General features: G+C 53.4%; 1 protein-coding gene across 2 annotated transcripts in view; it reads left to right on the forward strand.

Annotated features, from left to right (window-relative positions):
* LDLRAD3 (low density lipoprotein receptor class A domain containing 3) overlaps positions 1 to 8,992 on the forward strand; it is an 88,296-nt gene extending 79,304 nt beyond the window's left edge. For both annotated transcript variants that reach the window (XM_064152347.1, XM_064152355.1), the window contains exons 5-6: positions 4,566 to 4,911; positions 7,976 to 8,992. In XM_064152347.1, the coding sequence (XP_064008417.1) occupies positions 4,566 to 4,911; positions 7,976 to 8,270 (641 nt within the window). In that variant the 3' untranslated portion in view covers positions 8,271 to 8,992. The remainder of the gene's footprint in view (positions 1 to 4,565; positions 4,912 to 7,975) is intronic.
* Positions 8,993 to 23,015: the final 14,023 nt, after the last annotated feature.

The following is a 23,015-nucleotide window of genomic DNA, read 5'->3' on the forward strand; positions in this document are numbered from 1 at the left end:
TCTCTTGGAGTGAGTGCCCCAAAACTGAGGCCAGCACTCAAGCTATGGCCTCACCAGAGCTGAGTGCATGGTAACAATCCCTGCCCTGTTCCTGCTGGCTGCAGCATTGCTGATCCAAGCCAGGATGCCAGTGGCCTTCTTGGCCACCTGGGCGCTCACTCAAGCTCATCTTCAAGCAGCTTTTCATAAACAACCTCAGGTTGGGCAGTTTCCAGCCACTTTGCCCCGAGCCTGGGGGTCCCCTCCAGCCCAAACCATTCTGTGAAACTCCACACAGTCAAGGTGCTGCTGTCTGGGCTAGATCTGGTTTGTAGCTTACAGAAGGGTAGCATGGCAAAGCAGAAGGCTGGGTTAGAAGTGAGACCGCCAGAATAAAGAGCGTTCTGGAAGCCCAGTGCACAAAACTTGCCTAACATTTGTTTTAGTGGGACATAAAATCATCACAGATGAGAAACAGAAATGCTTTTTGAGACGTAGCTGGATGCCCTGGACCTCCTAGCACAACAAATAAGTGATGTGCAGAGGCTCTGCTTGCCGGCACTTGGGTTTTGTCATCCTTAGCCTTCCAGGCTGCAGCTCTGCTCTTTAACCAGTTGGAATTTCAATGTGTGGCTACAGTGCAGCCTCTGTTGGAGATGGAGCGTGCCTCGTGCTCATTAAGGCTACAGCTGTCTGCTTGGATTAAGGATTTCAAAGGCTTCTTCTCTGATAAGCTGTGAAAAGCCAGGCTGAAGCAGAGGATGAGGAGAGATCAAACAATAGCCGCTCGGCCCCGGACCTGGCAGCCTGAACACAGCTGCCCTCACAGCTCCTGAAAAACGGGCAGACAGCAAATTGGTTCACAGTTGCTAGGAGAGCCCTCTGAGCACAGCCCCTTCGCTTGCCTTTGTCAGGCTTGCCCTAAATTATTCAGGAAGCTTTTTTCACTCCCAAAGCCTGCAATCTGCCAGCTCAGCGTTTCCCAGACGATCAGGTTTAATAGCCGCAAGTGGCGCTGGTAACCTCTGCCTGCGAGGCGCCATGAGGAAGCACAGATCTTCCTGGGGCGATGGGAAAGGCATGGCAGAAGCAGCACCCCATGAACTGAAGTTCCCTTAGTTTGCCCCCTCACCTGTTTTGTGACTTTGCATTTAGCAGCAGAGCAGAGAGCAGTTTTTAAAGCTGCTCGGATGTTACCAGCTGCTTCTGGGAGAGGAGGAGGAGTGAATTACCAACAGGTCCGGCCCAGGGCCTGCTGTGCTGAGGGTTACTAGAGCAGAAGTAACATGGAACGGTCAGAGAGCAGCTAGTCCAGCCCCTCTGCAGCCAGCAGCGTGAGGACGGTTAGTCCAGCTGGAAGTTTGCTCACAAGGGAGAGAGGAGTGCTGTAAAACTCCATTCAGATAAAGGCAGAGCCCAGGGGACAGACCTCTGTGGTGTCTCTCCAGTTGCTGCAAGGCACAGCTTCCCTTTTGTCCTAAATTCCCGGGTGCAGAGTTCCCTATCCCTTTCCCCACTGGCTGAAGTACTCAGGATTCACAGTCGTCCCAATACGCCTCCTGCATGTTCCCTGCTGTGGTGCCAGGCCTGATGGGGCAAACGTGGGCTTAGCCATGCCCATACGTGTTTGCCTGCCCCCCTCCTCCTGTGCTGGGGAAGCAGCTTTGGGAGGGGAGGGCAAAAGCCCTGGCTTTGGCTAGCATGGTGAGGCCTGGCACAGTGCCATTCCCGTTGGCTGATCGATGTCCCATGCCCCACCAGTCGTGGGCTGGATGTTGATAGAAGGGATGAGCAGGCAGCACCAAGCTGCTGCCTCCTCATTTTGCATCCCGAATTTGCCTGGAGAGCTGACCAGGAACAGGCTCCAAATGCCTGCACACAGTCACCTCACATAGCCCCCAGCGCGACACTGTGCTGAGACCCTGCACACCTCAAGGCATCCTGCCTGCCCCAAAAGTCTTCCTGCTAAGACTACAAGTCCTGGAGATGCACAGATCGTCCAGAGGAGGTGGGGGTGAGGTTAGAGATTGTCTGCCTCCTTTCCAGAAGGCTGGGAGAAATCAAGCCTCAGCGGCCAGTTGGGCAGAGTTCCACCTGCCTTTGGTACTGCCTGATTTATAATGGTGTGAGCAAATACTTAAAAGCCTCTTCCAGTATAATATTTGCATTTGCCACTGGAAGAAATAAGTGATCTGGTTCTGCCTGTGCCCTGCCTGTAGAAATTTCCAACCTGTGTGGGTTTTTTTGAACCTGTGAATAAGCTTCTGGTGAGTTTTAATGTCAGCAGTTTTCATAGCTCCTAACTATCATCACCTGGATAGCAAAATTAATGCAGATCGTTAATTTTGCCTAATCCTTCACACCCCCTTTACATGTAACCCCCCTGCATCATACATCCTATCTTCATTCATAGAACCATAGAATCACCCAGGTTGGAAGAGACCTCCAAGCTCACCCAGCCCAACCTAGCACCCAGCCCTGGCCAATCAACCAGACCATGGCATTAAGTGCCTCATCCAGGCTTTGCTTCAACACCTCCAGGGATGGCAACTCTACCACCTCCCTGGGCAGCCCATTCCAATGCCAATCACTCTCTCTGACAACAACTTCCTGCTAACATCCAGCCTAGACCTCTCCTGGCACAGCTTGAGGCTGTGTCCTCTTGTTCTGTTGCTGGTTGCCTGGCAGAAGAGACCAACCCCCACCTGGCTACAGCCTCCCTTCAGGTAGCTGTAGACAGCAATGAGGTCCCCCCTGAGCTTCCTCTTCTCCAGGCTAAACAACCCCAGTTCCATCTCTGGCCACGCTGCTGCGTGGCTTGATGTTTACCCATGGAAGTGGAGTACCAAAATCACCTGAAGCACCTTAATGCAGAACAAGGGATGCTGAAAATCTCTTCTGTGGTACCTAGCAGTCGATACAGATTTCGTTATTTTGGCCCTGGAAGCATTTGTCAGTGTCTCAGCTGCAGGTCTCAGTGACCAGAAAGCAGTTTTAGTTGACAGGTGAGAGAAAGGAAAATTGTGTTTAAGATTTACTGTCCCAGCCTTCTGTAGCAGGAGATGAAGGATTTGTAGTTGTGTGGATTTTGGAGGTCAAGTGTTTCTTCTGTTTTTTTTCCTCAGCCTCTCCTTCTTCTGGAGGTGGAGGAGTGCCTTGTATCTGAGGAGTCTTGTTCTTGTTGAGGCCATGAGGAGTTACAGCCTGCCGAGGGACAGAAATTCTCCCCAGACAGAAAACACAGCCCTTGAGAGCTGCATGGCTCTCTGAGCAGGGAGCTGAAATGGAGCTGGGGACATATCACCCTGTGGTGCTGACACCAGCCCTAAGTGCAGCAGAGTTTTATCAGTGTGTTTGAAGTGGATTTGCTTCTCTGAGCCTCTTTCCTCCTTTCCTGGGTTTGCCTTGTGTCGTGTTTTCTCCCAAAATCTGCATGCAGTTCAGATGCCTTCCAAAGTCATTAATCTGTTTTTGCTTCTGCAGCCCCAGAGTCTGGGCAGAAATTTCTTCTGTATTATGGCTGAACAAATCCAACTGTAACTCCTCCTTGTCACTCAATTATTGTTTTCAAACATTGCTTTCACCATTTCCACCTCAGATTGAAGCTCTTTCATGACCTTAGCCCAGTGCATGTTTTTCTTCTCCTCATGTTGTTCAAGACAGCATCAACTGTCTGATCCTTTAAACACTCCATTTTACATGTAGGTATTTCAGTAAGAAGGGATGAGATGGGAAAGAATGATGGTACCAGAGCGAAGGGAAGATGATCACAGATGATCACAGAATGTTAGGGGTTGGAAGGGACCACCAGAGATCATCCAGTCTAACCTCCCCGCCAGAGCAGGGTCACCCAGGGCAGGTCACCCAGGAACACATCCAGGTAGGTTTGGAAAGTCTCCAGAGAAGGAGGCTCCATAACCTCTCTGGGCAGCCTGCTCCAGGGCTCCAGCACCCTCACCATACAGAAGTGTCTCCTTGTGCTGAGGTGGCACCTCCTAGGTTCTTGTACCTGTTGTTCCTTGTCCTGTCACTGGGCACCACCAAACAGAGCCTGGCACCTTCATCCTGACCCTCACCCCTCAGATATTTACAGACATTGATCAGATCCCCTCTCAGCCTTCTCCCTTCCACACTAAACAGCCCCAGGGCTCTTTGCCTTTCTTCGCAGCAGAGATGTTCCAGTCCCCCACTCATCGTCATAGCTCTCTGCTGGACTCTCTCCAGCAGGTCCCTGTCTCTCTTGAAGTGGGGAGCCCAGAACTGGACACAGTATTCCAGTATTCCAGGTGTGGTCTTAGCAGGGCATAATAGAGGGGGAAGAGGACCTCTCTGTGTTCCCTGCCCAAGGTGGCCCTGCTGTGGCAGGGAGGTTGGACTGGATGATCTCTGGAGGTCCCTTCCAAGCCATCCCGTTGTGTGCTGCTGTGATTTGGCAGGCAGTAGTCAGTGACAGTCTCTGCTGTCAAGCCAGAGCACAGGACAGAACTCTGTCCTCACTCAGCGCCCCAGTGGAAGCCATGTAGCTGTTCAGAGCAGTTGTCTGCACTGAGATGCACCTCAGGCCTTGTTTTCCCCTTGTCTTGCAGAGGCAGGCAGCGGCCAGGACTACGTCAGCTCGGAGACTCAGCTGCTCTACTACCCCAGCATCACCTACGCCATCATCGGCAGCTCCATCATCTTCGTGCTGGTGGTGGCCTTCTTGGCCTTGGTCCTGCACCACCAGCGGAAGCGCAACAACCTGATGGCGCTGCCAGTGCAGCGGCTGCAGCACCCAGTGCTGCTGTCCCGCCTGGTGGTGCTCGACCACCCGCACCACTGCAGCGTCACCTACAACGTCAGCAGCGGCCTCCAGTGCGTGCCCGCCCAGCCCTACCCCAGCCCGCCCGACCTCAGCTCCCCACCCTCCTATTCCGAGGCCGTGCTCGACCAGAGGTATGGACAGCAGCGGGGCTGTGCCCGCGCAAGGAGCTTGCAGCTCTCTTGGGCTGTGCTCCCGCTCTTTGCTTGTGACAGGAGCACAGCTTGGCAGCTCTGTCATGGGCACAGGGCCGTGCCTGAGCTCCTGCCTGTGCCACGGCCGCTGTTGGACCCAGTGGTCCTTGCAGTCCGCAGGCGGTTCCGGAGTCTGTGGTGCTCAGGTCTCCTTACTGTTACTGGCGTTAAAGGGATTTAAGACAAACTCGAGTCAGGCTCTCTTGGCACAGGCCCTTAGCAGTAGGGCTTTTGAGGACAGCAAAGGAATGTGTCACCTGCCTAGCTGTGGTGTCCTCCCTCAAAAACGCCTAGGCTGTAAGTCACACTGTTAGGAAGCATAGTAGTTACCCTGGGCTTACACAGAGGCCTAGGGCTGCTGGTTTCTCCAGGGGCCAGTGCTGGGAGCAGTGGCTGCCCCCGCCTCAGGCTGTGCTGCCGTTCAGCCAGACCTGGCCAGCTTGGAGAGTGGGGCAGGGAGAACCTCATGAAGTTCAAGGGCAAGTGCAGGGTCCTGCCTCTGGGGGAGGAACAGCCCCTGCACCAGGGCTGGTGAGGGGTGACCTGTTGGAGAGCAGCTCTGTGGGCATGGGTGGGGATGCTGGGAGGCAAGTTCCTTGTGAGCCAGCAGTGTGCCCTTGTGGCCAAGAAGGCCAGCGAGATGCTGGGGTGGCCAGCGGGCTGAGGGAAGCTCTCCTGCCCACTACTCTGCTATGAGGCAACCTGGAGCAGGCTGCCCAAAGAGGTTGTGAAATACCCTTCCCTGGAGGCATTCAAATCCCACCTGGATGTGTTTCTGTGTGAATTCCTCTGGGTGCCCCTGTTCTGGAGTCAGTGCTCTCCAGAGGTTCCTTCCAGCCTCTTCCATTCTGTGATTCTGTGACAAGTGTATAAAGGTGAGGAGAGATCTTCACTCTTGCATAAAGGAATGGTGTGGTCCCTCAGCTGAGCACTGCCTGCCCTTCACTACAGAAGGAGAGACCAGAGCTCTGAACTACTCTCATGCCCTAGCTGGGAGTGCTTTGAAGCTCTGTGGGTGGCTGTGCTTTGCCTTGCCATGTGTTTGTAGCTATGGTACTGCTGTTATTTGTAGCTCCCTAACTTTCATTTAACCTCTGTAATTCTTTCCAAACAAAGCTGCCAGGCTGGAACCTCTGAAGGTGGAAAGGAAAGACTGGGAGCTGCAAGGATACAGATTATTCCCTGTCATCCTGCTGGGATTGTTCAGTAGCAAGACTGGGATCTGAGCACGGGAGCCTGATCATTCACATTGCTTGGCTGTGCTGCTGTGGCAGCGGCTCCCTGCATGTTAGCTTTCATCATAAAGAGAACTGAGCTGCTGGCCAGGTGGTCATCTGCACCCAGCTCTGGAGCCCTCAGCACAGCAAGGACTTGGACCTGATGAAGAGGGCCACGAAAATAATTGGGGCTGGAGCAGCTCTGCTAGGACAAGCTGAGGGAGCTGGGGGTTTTCAGCCTGGAGAAGAGAAGGCTCCAGGCAGAGCTAAGAGCAGCCTGCCAGGGCCTGAAGGGGCTACAAGAAGGCTGCAGAGGGACTGTTTGCAAAGGCCTGCAGGGACAGGACAAGGGCAGTGGTTTGAAATGAGAGCAGAGCAGATTTGGATTGGATGTGAGGAACAAGTTCTGCAGCAGGAGGGTGCTGGGACACTGCAACAGGTTGTCCAGGGAGGTGCTTGAGGCCCCATGCCTGGAGGTATTCAAGGTGAGCCTGGCCAAGGCTGTGAGCAAGCTGCTGTAGTAGAGGATGTCCCTGCTGAGTGCAGGTGGGATTGGACTGAATGGCCTTTGGAGGTCCCTTCCAACCCAAACCAGTCTATGGTTCTATGGTCCTTACCTGGGCTAATACCAGGTGCAGAGCTGATTGCTCTCAGTACCTGCTGAATCCTTTAGTTCTTTGCTATCAGGACCAAAAGCTGAACCCTGACCTCACCTTATCTGTGCCCACTGAGCAGCAGTTCTGCATGTGGTAGCATGGCAGCAATCCTGACTTGTCCCATGAAGAATTCAGGTGGTTACTCATTGGTAGGCCACAAGCCATTAATCTCTGTCACCTGATGGAGGTTTCCTCAGAGCTTTCTTGTGTTCACATCATTATCTACAGGGGTAAATCCACTGCTCCCCTTATATCCTTTCATGAGTCTTTCTCAAGCTTTGTAGATGTTGCACAAGGAAATGTCTGTCCTCTTGCAGCTATCTTTGAGGGTAAATTGAGGCATTTTTGGAAGTGCATGTCCATTAAAACCAGAGAGTAGGGTGTTAAGCAGGATGTAATTAGCTATAGAGTCATAGAATGGTTTAGGTTGGAGGGGACCTTAAAGATCATCTAGTTCCAACTCCTCTGCCATGGGCATGGACACCTTCCACTAGACCAGGTCACTCATCCAGCCTGGCGTTGAACACCTCCAGGGAGGGGGCGTCCACAGCCTCCCTGGGCAACCTGTTCCAGTGTCTCCCCACCCTCACTGTACAGAATTTCTCGGGTTACTCAAAGGCCCACCCAACCTGGCCTTGAGCAGTGCCAGGAGGGGAGCATCCACAACTCCATCCACCCTCAGAGTAAAGACTTTCTTCCTAACAACTGATCTGAACCCATCCTCTTTTACTCTAAAACCATTACCCTCACCCTGTCACTGTTGTCCCTGGTAGAGGCCCTCCCTATCTTTCCTTTAAGTGCTGGCAGGCTGCTTTTAGGTCTGCTCGGAGCCTTCTCTTCTCCAGGCTGAACACTCCCAGCTCCCTCAGCTTGCCTTCACAAGGAAGGTTCTCCTCTAGTCCCATTTGAGCAGGTCTGTGTCTTTCTTACACTGGGGGCCCCAGAGCTGCTTGGTGCCCAATGCTGATGTGGATGCTTTGGGGCAACTTGGGTAGTGTAGGCAGGTCTGCTTGGGCACTGATAGGTGTCATTGTGGAAAAGCCAAGGAATGTTGTTTGGATTTGTCATTAATTGTACTTTCTGCCGTGCCTCTGTTCTCAGTAACCTCTTACTCTGTTGTGTGTCTTACAGCCGACCACCTTGGTTTGACCTTCCTCCGCCACCCTACTGCTCCGAGCTTGAATCCTCTCATCAGCCAGATCTTCCTCCTTACCAATCTCTGACAGGCAGCCTGGTGAGCACAGACACCCCCAGGGCAGGCAGCCTGGTGAGCACTGACACCCCCAGGGCAGACAGCCCTCTGGGCACAGCTGGCACTTGGACCAGAGACATCCATAGCAGCGTGGATGGCCACAGAACTCTTCTTGAGAGGACAGCAGATCAAAGTGACTCTCTGGTCAGCCACACTGCTGAAAGAGAAGTGTAACTGCTGCAGTGTCTGGAATGGACAGAAGGCCTTCACTTTGTCAGGTCTGCTGTGGCCAGTAGGCTCAGGGGGACCTGTGCCTCAGGGATGACTTGATGCAAATCTATGCTAAGTTAATGTTTGAAGTCAGCATTTTGGGCTCATCAAAGACACAGATGGGAGAGCTGAATCTGGAGTCACAGGATCTCTCCACAGCATTTCTGTGGCCAAGCTGCAGGTCAGACTAGCAGGAGGAACATCAGTGTCATCTCAGAGAACTGGTGCCACAGGGCTCTTCCCTCTACAGAGTCTGCACACACAGCCATGCCAGAGGGGCTCTCGTTCTCAGACTGCTTCCTGGCCTCTCAGCACCTCAGCTCTTTCGTCTCACTGCCCGCTGCCAGCTGGTGGTCACTGAAGCAGGAGAGGAGGTCTGGTGCCCAGTGCTAGCCCACTGGCAGTGCTCAAACTGCAGAAGACTTCCTACCTGACCCTTGTCTTCGTGGCCTGGAACATTCTCATTCTGAGTGTAATTTTGCAAGTTTAAGCTCATGAGGATGCAGCAGCTGAGCAAACAAGGAGGGGTCTGTCCCAGAGGCTGATACCTAGGCCAAGCCTGCCTGGGTTTTCTCAGGAACACCACCGAGGTTGTCTTATCTGTGAGATTTCAAAGCTGAGCACAGAGGCTCTGAAGCCTCTCACAAACCAGTGCAATGCTTCTTTTGAAGCGTGGTAAAACATTACTCTGTGTTTCTTCTTCCTAAAGACAAACACACAACATAACAACACTCCTCAACCAGAAAACATAACCCAAATAACAACCCAGAATGTCTCAGCTCAGTCTTGAACATCAAAGCCAGCCTGAGGAGAACACCATCCTGGAAGGCTTTAGTGTGACTCTCTGGGTAGGTGTTTGTTGCATCCCTGAAGGGAGGTCTTACAGTGCAGCCTGTGAGGCCAGTCAGCCCTGCCTGCAGCCAGTGTCCACCCCAGTGTGAGGACATGGAGCTGAAGCACGTGCACAGATGTGCCTGCAGGGTTACATGGCTTTGTAGGTTCATTGAATGGTTTAGGTTGGAAGGGACCTCGAAGTGCATCCAGTTCCAACCGCCCTGCCATGGCCAGGGACACCTCCCACTAGCCCAGGTGGCTTAAGGCCTCATCCAGCTGGCCTTGAACACCTCCAAGGAGGGCTGTCTTGGTCTGGAGGACAGAGACAAAAAATGTCTAGGTCCAGAGGAGAGATTCGTTTTATACATTCCCGTGTTGTGAAATTAAGGCACAAGCAGATATCAAAGGTAAGGCTACTTAGGAAAGAGTAAAGTGAGTGGAACAGAGAAAGAGAGAGCGGGGCGGGGAGAGAGAAACAAATGGGTAAAGAGAAGAGGAGGAAAGCAGCTATATTACCAACTTCCACACACTCCCCTCAAGATGCTGTCTTTGGCCAGAGAAGGTCTGAGGAAGGCTGCTGCTGCTCTGGCTTGGAGGATGTGTCCCCAGGTTCATCCTTGTCGACTTTTGCTGTCCTTGGCCAGAGGAGGAGGAGGAGAGAGCATCCCTGATGGTTCTCCCTTCTCTGAGCAGCCTCCAGTGTGTACTGCTTCTCTGGAGTTCTCTCTTCTCCAGGAGCTCTTCTTTTCTTCTTACAGCAGGCAAAACTTAGGGCACAGCATGGGGAGGGGTGGTGGTGGAGAGAGGGTTTCTGAGCTGCTGTTTTCAGCCTGGATTTCCACGGTGATGTTTTCTCCCACACACTCACTAAAGCTGGTGTAGGCTCGGTGGTTTTTATTCAGCTAGTCGCAGCCCCCCTGGCCCACAGCCTGTCCCATTAGCACATAAGTGAGTGCCAGGTGTGCTAGCAGGGGGCAGAGCTGGCCCATCGCCAGAGTTGTTTACAGCCATCTTGTCTTCGTTGCCATTTCTGGAGTCCTTGTGCCTGCAGGGGCCCTGTGCTGACAGAGGGCTCTCACCCCTCAACCCTATACCTCTCCTCCAATACACACCCCTGAGCATTAGAGGTCTTACCAGGCAGACCACCCAGGATGTGCTTGCACCACACCTCTGAGCAGCTGCCATCTGGGGGAGCAAAGAGTTTATCTTTGTTGATTTACATGTAGGAGAGAGGCAAGATTTAGTCTCTCACAAGGGGGCAACACAACCTCCCTGGGCAACCTGTTCCAGTGTCTCCCCATCCTCACTCAGTCTCAGTCTGCCCTCCTCAAGCTCAAACCCATCCCCTCTCACCCCACTGTGGGCTGCTGGGCTGCTGCTGCCAGGGTGGTGAGCTGCAATACAGACCCAGAGGCAGCTCTCTGAGAGGTGACCCCTGCCACAGCGGGCAGAGAGCCCCGACCCATGGGATGAGTGCCTGTGTGCTGGGAGGTGCTTGCATGCTTTACTGTCCTTCCCACAGTCTGCCAGCCTCTAGAGCCACTGCTTGCACTCTCACTAGCAGCTGGCCCTTCCCAGCCTGTGCCCCAGCACTGCGCCATTCTGGTATCGCCATCCTCACATCTGCTCCCACGTGGATCCAAAGGTCATCAAAGCATCTCATTATCTACCAACCATGGGCTCCCACACTCCAGCACCTCAAGCCCTTGTCCTTTCTTGGACCATAGCCCTAAGCACCACATCCAAACAGCCCTTAAGCACATCCAGGGTGGGTGACTCTTCCACCTCCCCAGGCAGCTCATTCCAGTCCCTGACCACTCTCTCCCTGAATTTTTTCTTCACTGCTGGCTCCTGTTCAGCTGCCTGGGCACACTGCTGGCTCCTGTTCAGCTGCCTGGGCACACTGCTGGCTCCTGTTCAGCTGCCTGGGCACACTGCTGGCTCCTGTTCAGCTGCCTGAGCACACTGCTGCCTCCTGTTCAGCTGCCTGGGCACACAGCTGGCTCCTATTCAGCTGCCTGGGCACACTGCTGGCTCCTGTTCAGCTGCCTGAGCACACTGCTGGCTCCTATTCAGCTGCCTGGGCACACTGCTGGCTCCTATTCAGCTGCTGTCTGTTACAAACCCCAGCTCCCTTTCTGCAGGCAGCTCTCCAGCCACACTGCCCCAAGCCTGTAGCCTTGCTTGGGGTTGTTGTGACCCAAGTGCAGGAGCTGGCATTTGGCGCTGTTGAAACTCATCTCATTAATGTTGGCTCTTTGATCTAAGCCTACCCAAGTCCCTCCGAAGAGCCTCTCTACCCTCACTCAAATCAACGCTGCCACCTAACTTGGTGTCATCTGCAAACTCACTGCTGACACTCTCTATGCCTGAGTCAAGGTCATCAATAAAGATGTTAAATAGAAGTGGTCCAAACACAGATCCCTGAGGAACACCACTGCTGCCCAGCTGCGAACTGGATTTGACTCCTTTGACCATCACTCCCTGGGCCCTCCTGTCCAGGCAGTGCTTTATCCAGGAGACAGTGTCTCATCCAAGCCATGAGTAGCCACTGTGCCTACAAGACTTCTGTGGGGAAGAGTACCAAAGGCTTTTCAAGAGCCCAGGAATACCACATGGAGAGCCTTTCCCTCATCTAGCAGCCAGGGGATCTTGTCACAGAAGATGAGGTTGGTCAGGCAGGCCCTGCCCCTCATGAGTCCCTGCTGCCTTGGCCTGGTGCCCTGGCTGTTGCCCTGCTCCATGACCTACCCTAGTACCGAGGTCAGACTGACAGGTCTGTAGCTTCCTGAATCTTCCTTTCTACCCCTCTTGTAGACAGGTGTCAGATGTGCTGCCCTCCAGTCCACTGGCACCTCCCCAGTTAGACAGGACTTGTGGTAAACAACGGAAGGTGGCTGCCAACTCTCTGAGCACCTTTGGGTGCAGCCCACTCAGCCCCACAGCCTTGTGTACTTCTAAGTGATGCAGCAGGTCAGTGACCACTTCATTTGTTGTGATGTCCTCGTTCTGATTCCCCTCCCTCACTCCTACTTCACGAGGGTGGGTACCCAGGGCACTGCTGGATCCAGTGCTAGAGACCAAGGCAAAGTAAGCATTGAGGACCTCGGCCCTCTCCTCATCCTTAGCCACCAGGTTTCCCTCTGCATTCAGTAGGGGATGGAGATTTTCTCTGGTCCTCCTTTTGCTGCTAATAGATTTATGGAAACAACTCTCTTTAACAGCTGTAGCTGGGTTAAGTTCTAGTTGTGCTTTGTCTCTCCTCACTTTCTCCCTGCATAGTCTTGCTACACCTCTGTAGTCCTCATCCCCTCTTCCAAAGGCCATAGACTCTCCTTGTGTTCCTGAGGTCCAGCCAAAGGTCCCTACTTAGCCTATTTAGTGTCTTTGAGACACAGGCACAGCCTGCTCCTGTGCCTTTAGGACTTCTCTCTTGAAGTGAGTCCAACCCTCCTGGGCTCCTAAACTCTTCAGGGTAGCTTCCCGAGGGACTTTGTCCATCAGCCTCCTAGACAGGCCAAAGTTTGCCCTCCAGAAGGTCAAGGTGGCAGTGTTACTAACCCCTCGTTTCCCAAGGGTAGAGAACTCAAACATCTCATGATCACTGAGCCCCAGATGGTCTCCAGCCTTTACTTCCCCACAAGTTCTTTGTTCCCAAGAAGCAGATCCAGGAGGGCACCTTCCCTGGTTGGGTCTCTCAGCAGTTGTGTCCCCACACTGCAGGAACCTCTGGGACTGTTCTCTCCCTGTTGTATTGCATTTCCAGCAGACATCCAGAAAGTTGAAGTCTGCCACAAGAACAAGGAGTTGTGGTCTTGAGACCTCTCTCAACTGCTTATAAAAGAATTAGTCTACTTCTTCAGCCTGATGGGGTGGTCTGTAGCATGTTCCCATCCCAGTATCACCCCTGCTGTCCTTCCTCCTGGTGCTCTCACTCGCTTGTGTGGCTTCCTATGCTTCGCCAGTACAGAGGGCACCTCCCCCATCTGTTGTACCTTGCCTGTCCCTTCTGAACAGTTGGTACCCTTCGACTGCAGCACTCCAGTGCTGGGAGTGATCCCCCCAGGTTTCTCTGATGCTTGCTATATCCTGGTTACCCTGTAGCACAGTGGCCTCCAGCTCCTGCTGTTGATTGCCCATGCTGTGTGCATTGGTGTATGAACGTTTCAGGGAGGGAGTTGAGTACGGGGGGAAGCCCTTCTGGGTGTCTAAGATGCAACACACTGATCCTCGAGTGGTGGACTGCTACACCCAGGCTTCTCAGCAAGGCCAGCTACATTCCCATCCCCCTTCCAAGCTAGTTTAAAGCCCTGTCAACAAGCCCAGTCAACTGGTGCATAGGGATTCTTGTTCCCTCATGGGACAGATGAACTCCATCTGTTGCCAAGAACAATTAATCTGTGCTCAAAAACCTCAAAGTTCCACTGATCCTCTGATCCATTAATCACATGGATCTTCCCTTTCCCTTCAATATCACCTGCTGTTACTGGAGGGATTGAGATCACCACCTGATCCCTCAAGTGGTCTCCCTAGGGCCCTGAAATCTTTTCTGATTGCTTTTGAACTCATATACATTGCTTCATCACTCTCAATCTGCATAACCAGCAGTGGATAATAGTTGATATAATGAGACTGGGGAGCCTCTTAGAAACATCCCTAACCCATGCCCCAGGCAGGCAGCAGACCTCCCTGGGAGATGGATCAGGCCTGCAAACAGGGCTCTCAGTTCCCCTGAGAAGGGAATCCACTACTACTATCTCCTTCCTTCCTTTCTTCCTTTCTTCCTCTTTCTTTATTTCTTCCCCTTCCTTCCTTCCTTCCTTCCTTCCTTCCTTCCTTCCTTCCTTCCTTCCTTCCTTCCTTCCTTCCTTCCTTCCTTCCTTCCTTCCTTCCTTCCTTCCTTCCTTCCTTCCTCTAGTCCTAAGTCTCGAGACTGGCTGGCAAGTCCTGGGTAGCTGAGTGCATGCAGATTCTCCATCCTCATTCATCTGTCCCTCTGTTTCAAGGGCACTGTACCTGTTGTGTAACAGGAGATGGAACCCCTCTGGGGGAACATGGCCTTTGGGAGCTTTCCTGGGCTTCCTTATGCATCAATTGTCTAGAGAGCTAGAAAGAGACATAGATCTTGTCTGCCTCTTTGCTCTTACTCTGGGGACAGCTGAACTCTGTTCAGGCCAGAGAAGGGAGGGCTCTGTGGGGAACTGAACTGCATTTCGGTATCTGAAGGGGTCTACAGGAAGGCTGTGGCAGGCGATGGCACTGTTTAGAAGGGCTGGAGTGATAGGATGAAGCATAATGGTTTGAAACTGGTGCAGGGCAGATTTAGTTTGGGCATCAGGAGGAATTTGTGCACAATGAGGGTGCTAAAATACTGTAACTAGATCAGGCTGCCCAGAGATGTGGCTGGGGCCTGGTCCCTGAAGACATTCAAGATCAGACTTGCTGGCCCTGGGCAGCCTGATGTAGTTGCAGGTGTCCCTTCTGAGTGCAGGGGTGTTGGACAAAGTGAGCCTTTTGGGTGTCTTCCAGCTTGATGCAATCTGTGAAGCTGTGTACTCAGAGGTGTGCATAAGTACCATACTGAAACCTGAAGGGTTTCATGGTGGTGCAGTTGGCTGGTCTGCAGAAGAGCTTTGCCAGCTGGTGCCTTTGGGAGCTGGTGCTGAGGTATTTCTGCAAGCAGTGTTGGAGCAGGGCTGTGCTGCAGTGTTCAGTGGGGCAGCCAGTGAGCTGCAGTAGCAGCAGCCAGGCTGAAGGGGTTACATACTGCACTGAGCACCCAGCAGCTCGGCAGGCTGCACTCAGGTGTTTGTGAAGCACCACCTGGTAGAAGCTCTGTTTGGTAACATTGGAATTCATCCTTCTCTTGTTTGGGCTTGCCCTTAACCCTTTGAGATTAGTGCTCCAGGAGCTTTACCTCAAACTTCATGTTTAACCAAATGAGTCTTGTTTTACAGAATGGTTTGGGTTGAAAGGGACCTCCAAAGGCCACCCAGCCCAACCCCCTGCACTCAGCAAGGACATCCTCCACTACAGCAGCTTGCTCACAGCCTTGGCCAGCCTCACCTTGAATACCTCCCTCCTTGGGCAGCCTGTTGCAGCATTCCAGCACCCTCCTGGTGCAGAACTTGTCCCTGAAATCCAATCTAACTCTGCTCTGCTCTCATTTCAAACCATTGCCCCTCAGATTCAGTTCACCTGTTCTAACCAGTGACACCTGTGCTTACCAAATTAAAGCTCTTAGGTGTCTTCTTCCATAGCCATGTCCTGATCCACAGTTGTGCTGAGCAGTGGCTGCTGGAAGCAGCAGCTCTCCTCAGTGCTGCTGCTAGATGTGAGTGACTCCAGCAAATCAACCTGAAGGAACAGCTGCTAGAGGTCAACAGAGGAGTGTGGGTGAGCCTCTTGGGGATACAGCTTTGGTATCAGTTGCCCTACAAGGGCAGGCTGAGGAAGCTAGGGGTTTTCAGCATGGAGGAGAGAAGGCTCCAAGCAGACCTAAGAGCAGCCTGCCAGGGCCTGAAGGGGCTACAAGAAGGCTGCAGAGGGACTGTTTGCAGAAGCCTGCAGGGATGGGGCTAACGGTTTGAGACGAGAGCAGAGCAGATCGAGCTTGGATCTCAGGCAGAAGTTCTGCACCAGGAAGGTGCTGGGACACTGCAACAGGTTGCTGAAGGAGGAAGCTGAGGCCACGTGCCTGGAAGTACTCAAGGCAAGGCTGCCCAAGCTTGTGAGCAAGATGCTCTAGTGGAGGATGTCCCTGCTGAGTGCAGGAGAGTTGGACTGGATGCCCTCTGCAGGTAGGTCCCATCCAACCCAAACCAGTCTATGATTCTATGGATGTGGGTGAGCCTTTTGGCAGTGCAGTTTGGGTTCTTCAAAAACAAATGGATGTGTTTCGTGGGGGTTGAGTGCAGCCTGAGTGCTGTGTGTTTGCAGTGAGGCCCTTGGTGAACCCAGCTGCTGCTCACCTGCAGTCCCTTGCCAGCAGGCTGCAGCTGAGCTCTCCGCAGCCATGCTGCCAGAGAAGTGGCTGCAGGGCTTTCAGAGGAGAGCGGCTGGGCTGGTGGCTGCGGTGGCACACACGGCAACGCCGACTGCACTGCCACGCGTGGGCTCTGCTGTCAGCTCGGCTCGGCTGTTCCTCCACTTCACTTTGATGCGGCTAAGGGGCCCTGGTGGCAGAGCAAGGAGCTGGGTGGAGGGGGGGGATGGCGACTCTGGTTTTAATTAACGCTGCCACTTGTTAATCTTCTGCGCTTTACTTCTTAGACATCTTGGGAGAGACAAATGGCTTTAGCAGATAAGAAGAACTATTAGTGATGAGGAGGATAGAGGGCTGCCAAGGCTGAACTTAATTTGTAATGAATAATTAAAGCTGTATGAATGAGGGGGGATCTAGTACTGTGCTTCTGAGGCGGCACTCCGATGGCAAGTGCTGGGTGTTGCTGCTGCCCCTCGTCAGGAGCTGCAGTGCTGATTCGAGTGCTCTTCCACTTCTGCCTGGGGCTGAAATGCTCTTTATTAATGTAGAGCTGTGCTGCACCCCTGAAGTGCAGAAAGACCTTCACTGCCACGCTGGGTTCTGCCTGAACCCCAGCGCAGGGCTGTGGCCTTCGTTTGCCCTGGTTTTATCGGCTTTTGTCAGCTCGAAATGGAGATGTTGCAGAAGAGCTCTAGGGGAGGTTTGGTGTTGAAACGCAGCCTTGTCTTAAACGTTTGTAAACTGGAAACCTGTACTGTGTATTGCTGAATAAAGCTGGTGGTTTAATACTGCTGCAGCTGAGCATGTCCTCTGTCTCATGAAGACACAGCTGTTTCACAGCCTCCTACATGAGGCTCCTTCCACCTTCTTTCGTGCTCAGCTTTAAGTGTTGTTGAGTCTTTGTGGCCTTTAAACCTGCTTTTCCTGGGAAGCAAGATGCCCATCTGTGTGTAGGGATATCTTGATACTTTTGTCTCTATATTTATACAAATGAAAATTGCTTCATCTCCTGATGACTCCCTTTGCTGCTTGCTTTGTGCTGTCAAAGACGTGGTCATTTCTTCACAGAATGGCAAGAGCTGGAAGGAACCTCCAGAGATCATTCACACACACACCCCCACACCCCCCCCCCCACCAGAGCAGCATCAGCCAGGGCAGGTCTCATAGGAACACATCCAAGTGGGTATGGAAAGTCTCCAGAGAAGGAGACTCCACAACCCTTCCCATACAGAAGTGTCTCCTGGTGTTGAGGTGGCACCTCCTGGGTCCCAGCTTGTACCTGTTGTTCCTTGTCCTAGCACTGAGCACCGCCAAAGAAGGCCTGGCACCTCCATCCTGACACCCACCCCTCAGGTATTTATAGACATGGATAAGGTCCCCTTTAAGCTCATCTAGTGCAACCATTCCCTAACTCTCCCAGGGCAGGTGCTAGTTCATGGCCCTCAGCACCGCATCTCTGACTCCTTGAAACGCCTCCAGGGATGCAGATCCAGCTGCCTTGCTGGGCAGCCTGTGCCAGGCTCTGAGAACCCTGTCAGAGAAGAAGTTCCTTCTAAAGTCCAACCTAAACATCCCCTTATGCAACATGAGGCCATTTTCTCTCTTCCTATCAGTTGTTACTAGGAAGAGACCAAGCCCATCTGGCTCCAGCCTCCTTTCAGGGAGTTGTAGGGAGCAATGATGTCTCCCCTCAGCCTTCTCTTTTCCAGGCTAAACAACCCCAGGTCTCTCAGCTGCTCCTCCCCAGCCTGTTCTCCAGGCTCTTCCCCAGCTTTGTTGCCATTCCCTGGACCTGCTTCAGCACCAAAATGTCCTTCTGGGAGTGAGAGCCCCAAAACTGAACTCATTACACAAGCTGTGGCCTCACCAGAGCTGAGTACAGGGAGACTATTCCTGCCCTGCTCCTGCTGGCCACAGCACTGCTGATACAGACCAGAATGCTGGTGGCCTTGGCCGCCTGGGCATACCCTGGTTCATCTTCTGCCTTCTGTCAATCCCAAGCCCTTTAGGTAGCCCACAGTGACACAGCAATCTGTAGAGAGGAGAGCAACCTGGCTGCCTTTGGTGCTGAAGAGTGAGTTGAAGGAGTGCTTTGAAGGGTGGCTTGGTAATCCTGTTTAGAAAGGAACAAATCATTAATATTCCTACTTTAGTTATTCAAGAATGAGATTCTAATGTGTGGGGAGAGAGGGGTTTGCTATGAGTTGGGACAGGCTGGGGCTTTTTATTCTGCCTTTGAAAATGTAGGGGAAGTTAATTATGGAGTGGCAGCAGTCTCTGTTCTGAAGAGACTGCTTTCATCTCACCTGCTTTTTAAAGAGCTCTGCTCTTGTCTCTGCCTTGAGAGTGGGACAGGGGGAACAGCACCCCAGTGCTTCCTCAGCCTGATGACTGCCTTCTGAGATCCCAGGCTGGCAAAGAGTGAGAGGGGCTGCAGGGGAGAATGTCCCATGGTGATGATGTCCAGAGGAAAGGGTAGAAAAGCAAGAACTGTGATCTGCAAAAGACTATCAAGAATTAATGAGCCAGATTACTGTTACAGTGTTCCAAAGATGTTCTCCTTGCAGGGAAGTGGAAGCATGGAGAGCCTGAGAATGTGATGGGTGCTTCCTTTAATGCACACTGGCAGGCTCTGACTTTGACCCATCCCTTCCTTAACCATGCCTGAGTTGTGACCATTGATTAGGATTGAGAGCTGTGCTGATGGTGTTTGGGAGATGAAGCTGACAGTCAGCAGTGGAGCCCTGTTCCCAGCAGGGAAACCCACCTGGATGCCTTCCTGTGTGACTTCCCCTGGAGGACCCTGCTCTGGCAGGGGGATTGAACTGGAGGATCTCTGGAGATCCCTTCCGGCCCCTAACAGCCTGCGGTTCTGAGAAGCATTTGGCTGTGCATGGCAAGGTGGGCTCTGGGCTGTCAGGGCAAGATGTGACCTGGCAGAGGAGCAGCAAGGTGGGCTCTGGGCTGTCAGGGCAAGATGTGACCTGGCAGAGGAGCAGCAAGGTGGGCTCTGGGCTGTCAGGGCAAGGTGTGACCTGGCAGAGGAGCAGCAAGGTGGGCTCTGGGCTGTCAGGGCAAGGTGTGACCTGGCAGAGGAGCAGCAAGGTGGGCTCTGGGCTGTCAGGGCAAGGTGTGACCTGGCAGAGGAGCAGCAAGGTGGGCTCTGGGCTGTCAGGCAAGGTGTGACCTGGCAGGGGAGCAGCAAGGTGGGCTCTGGGCTGTCAGGGCAAGGTGTGACCTGGCAGAGGAGCAGCAAGGTGGGCTCTGGGCTGTCGGGGCAAGGTGTGACCTGGCAGGGGAGCAGCAAGGTGGGCTCTGGGCTGTCAGGGCAAGGTGTGACCTGGCAGGGGAGCAGCAAGGTGGGCTCTGGGCTGTCAGGGCAAGGTGTGACCTGGCAGAGGAGCAGCTGCAACATCCCAGGAGGGAGGCAAGGAGCTGGGAGCGGAGTCGCTGCCGGTGGATCGCATGGCAGCAGAAGTGCCTTTCAGCCCGGGGCTTTCTCTGTGTGTGGTGTGGTGAGAGCCCTGCTGGCAGGAGAGCTGCAGCCACACAGCTGTGTCAGGGTGGGCCCCAGTCACTGAGTGCTGGGCAAGGAGGCCTGCAGCCTGGGGAGGGGTCCGTGCTGCTGGGTAGCAGCAGTGTTAGTGCTCAGGGACCCAGAAGGTGTCGGCAGGGGCATGCCTGGGAGCTCCACCTGCTTTTGAAGAAGCAGGGAGTTATGTAGGTGGAGGCAGAGTCTGATCTGAGCTCTTGTCCCGTTGAGCAGGCTTGCAGTGGTGGCTGCCCCACCTCTGAAGTGAGAGAGCCCTTAAGGAGCGAGTCACTCGAGGAGGTCACTGTTCGGGGCGCTGGGGCCAGCTATGCCCAGCAGCAGCCCTGCATTGCCAGGTACGCTCCAGATGAGGGCTTTGGGCTGAAGATGGCAGTTGAGCCTGCGTGGCAGCCCCGGGAGGAGGTCTGTCTGGAAGCCCCTGCAGCAGGCTGGGGGAGCCAAGCACTCCTGCAGACAGCAGCCTGGCTGACCTCTGTCGGATAGGCTGTGGCAGACCCAAAGGCAAGGGCTGGGAGAGAGTGACTGGAAATGGGATCTAGAAACAAGCTTGTGCTGTGCTCTTTGCAGTACTGATCTCATATTGCCAGCCAAGCAGAGCCTTCAAGTGATCCCTGAGGCCATGGGACAGCTTTCCCCCACCGTTCTTGGCTGCTAGGAGAGCACCACTGCCCTCATCTCAGTGCAGCCTGAGAGCTCACAATGCCCTGAAGAGCTGCTCCTTTCTGCCTGTGGTTAGATCTCTTCTGTCAGCTTCATGCTAGGTGTCCCCTTGCTGCTTCTGTGCATGTTCAGCCTTGGGCACTGCCTCCTGCCCTTGCTTGCTCTTCAGCTCACAGGACTGCTTTAGGTTGTCCTGCTGGTGGAAGGGAATTCAAACTATTCAGAGGCCATCTCTGAGCTTTTCTGGGGTGTTTACATAGTCCAACATCTGCCAGTGGTTCCTGTTGAGATCTGAGGCTATCTGGTAAGGGCTTTGTGCCTCCTTGTTTGATGGGTCTGGGAATCATAGAATCATTTAAGTTGCAAAAGACCTTTTAAAATCATCAAATGCAACTATAAATGTAACAACACCAAGTCCACCCATGTCCCTAAGCATAGCCTCTACATAGCTCTGAAACCCCTCTGGGGATGAGGAATCTGCCACTGCCCTGGGCAACATATTTCAGGGCTTGACAACTCTTCTAGGGAAGAAATTTCTCCTAATATCCAACCCTAACCTCCCCTATGGCAACTTAAGGCCCTTTCCTCTTGACCTGGCACTTGTTCTTTAGCAGCAGAGCCTGACCCCCACTGGCTCCAGTCTCCTTGCAGGGAGCTGTAGAGAGCAGTGAGGTCTCCCCTCAAGTCTACTTTTTCTCCAAACTAAACACCTCCAGCTCCCTCAGCTGCTTCTCCCCAGCCCTGTTCTCCAGATCCTTTGCTGGCTTTGTTGCTCTTCTCTGGACCTGCTCCAGCCCCTCAATGTCCTGCCTGCAGTGGGGGCCCCAAAGATGAACCCAGTATTGGAGATGTGGTGCTCCACTTAGAGCAGAGGATGTGCTTCATCTTGATTTCAGTACAGCATTTGACACTGTCCACCCCAGCATCCTTCTGGCTAAACTGAGGCAGTGTGGTCTGGATGATCAGGTAGTGAGGTGTATTGGGAACTGGTTGAAGGGAAGAAGTCAGAGAGTTGTGATCAATGGGATGGAGTCCAGTTGGAGGCCTGTGACTAGCAGGGTCCCTCAGGGGTCAGTACTGGGACCAGTTCTGTTCAATGTATTCATCAATGGCCTGGATGAGAGCACAGAGTGCACTGCCAGCAAGTTTGCTGCTGACACCGAGCTGGGTGGAGTGGCTGCCACACCAGAAGGCTGTGCTGCCATTCAGCCAGACTTGGACAGGCTGAGGGCTGAGCAGGGAGAAATGGAGTGAAATTCAACAAGGGCAAGTGTAGAGAGTGTGGCACCTGGGAAAGAACAGCCCCAGGGATCAGTATAGGCTGGGGACTGATCTGTTGGAAGGCAGCAAAGGGGAAAAGGGCCTGAGGGTCCTAGTGGGATGGGAGGTTGACCATGAGCCAGCAGTGTGCTCAATATGACCATGAGGGCCAGTGCCATTATGGGGTGGATTAGCAAGGTACCTACACCAAGCTAGGAGCAGGTGTTGATCTGTTGGAAGGTAGGAGAGCCCTGCAGAGGGACCTGGACAGGCTGGATGGGTGGGCAGAGGCCAATGGGATGAGATTGAACAAGGCCAAGTGCAGGGTTCTGCACTTCGGCCACAATAACCCCAAGCAGCACTACAGGCTGGGGACTGAGTGGCTGAGAGCAGCCAGGAGGAAAGGGACCTGGGGGTACTGATAGAGAGTAAGCTGAAGATGAGCCAGCAGTGTGCCCAGGTGGCCAAGAGAGCCAATGGCATCCTGGCCTGCATCAGGAGCAGTGTGGCCAGTAGGACAAGGGAGGTTATTCTTCCCCTGTACTCAGCACTGGTCAGGCCACACCTTGAGTCTATGTCCAGTTCTGGGCTCCTCGATTCAAGAAAGATGTTGAGGTGCTGGAACGTGTCCAGAGAAGGGCAACAAAGCTGGTGAGGGGCCTGGAACACAAACCCTATGAGGAGAGGTTGAGGGAGCTGGGCCTGTTTAGCCTGGAGAAGAGGAGGCTCAGGGGTGATCTTATTACTGTCTACAACTACCTGAAGGGGCATTGTAGCCAGGTGGGGGTTGGCCTCTTCTCCCAGGCACACAGCAATAGAACAAGGGGACACAGTCTCAAGTTGTGCCAGGGTAGGTATAGGCTGGATGTTAGGAAGAAGTTCTTCCCAGAGAGAGTGATTGGCATTGGAATGGGCTGCCCAGGGAGGTGGTGGAGGCACCGTCCCTGGGGGTGTTCAAGAAAAGACTGGATGAGGCACTTAGTGCCATGGTCTGGTTGACTGGCTAGGGCTGGGTGCTAGGTTGGACTTGATGATCTTGGAGGTCTCTTCCAACCTGGTTGATTCTATGATTCTATGATTCTAAGGCTGTGGTGAGAGGATTGAGAGAGGTTCTCCTGTCCCCTCTACTCTGCCCTGCTGAGGCCACATCTGGAGTACTGGGCCATTCAGTTTAAGGACATAGAGTCCAGTGCAGAGCCACAAAGATGGTTAAGAGAATGGAAAATCTCTGTTATGAGGAGAGACCGAGGAGCTGAGGGTCTTTATCTTGGAGAGGAGGCGCCTGAGAGGTGACCTCATTTGTGTTGATCAGGATGTGCAGGTGAGTGGCCAGAGGCTGGAGCCAGGCTGTGCTGGTGATGCCCGGTGACAGCACAAGGGGCAGTGGTGGAAGCTGAGGCACAGGAGTTCCATGGAA

This window comes from Pogoniulus pusillus, chromosome 1, assembly GCF_015220805.1.
Source record: "Pogoniulus pusillus isolate bPogPus1 chromosome 1, bPogPus1.pri, whole genome shotgun sequence".
Lineage (NCBI taxonomy): Eukaryota > Metazoa > Chordata > Aves > Piciformes > Lybiidae > Pogoniulus > Pogoniulus pusillus.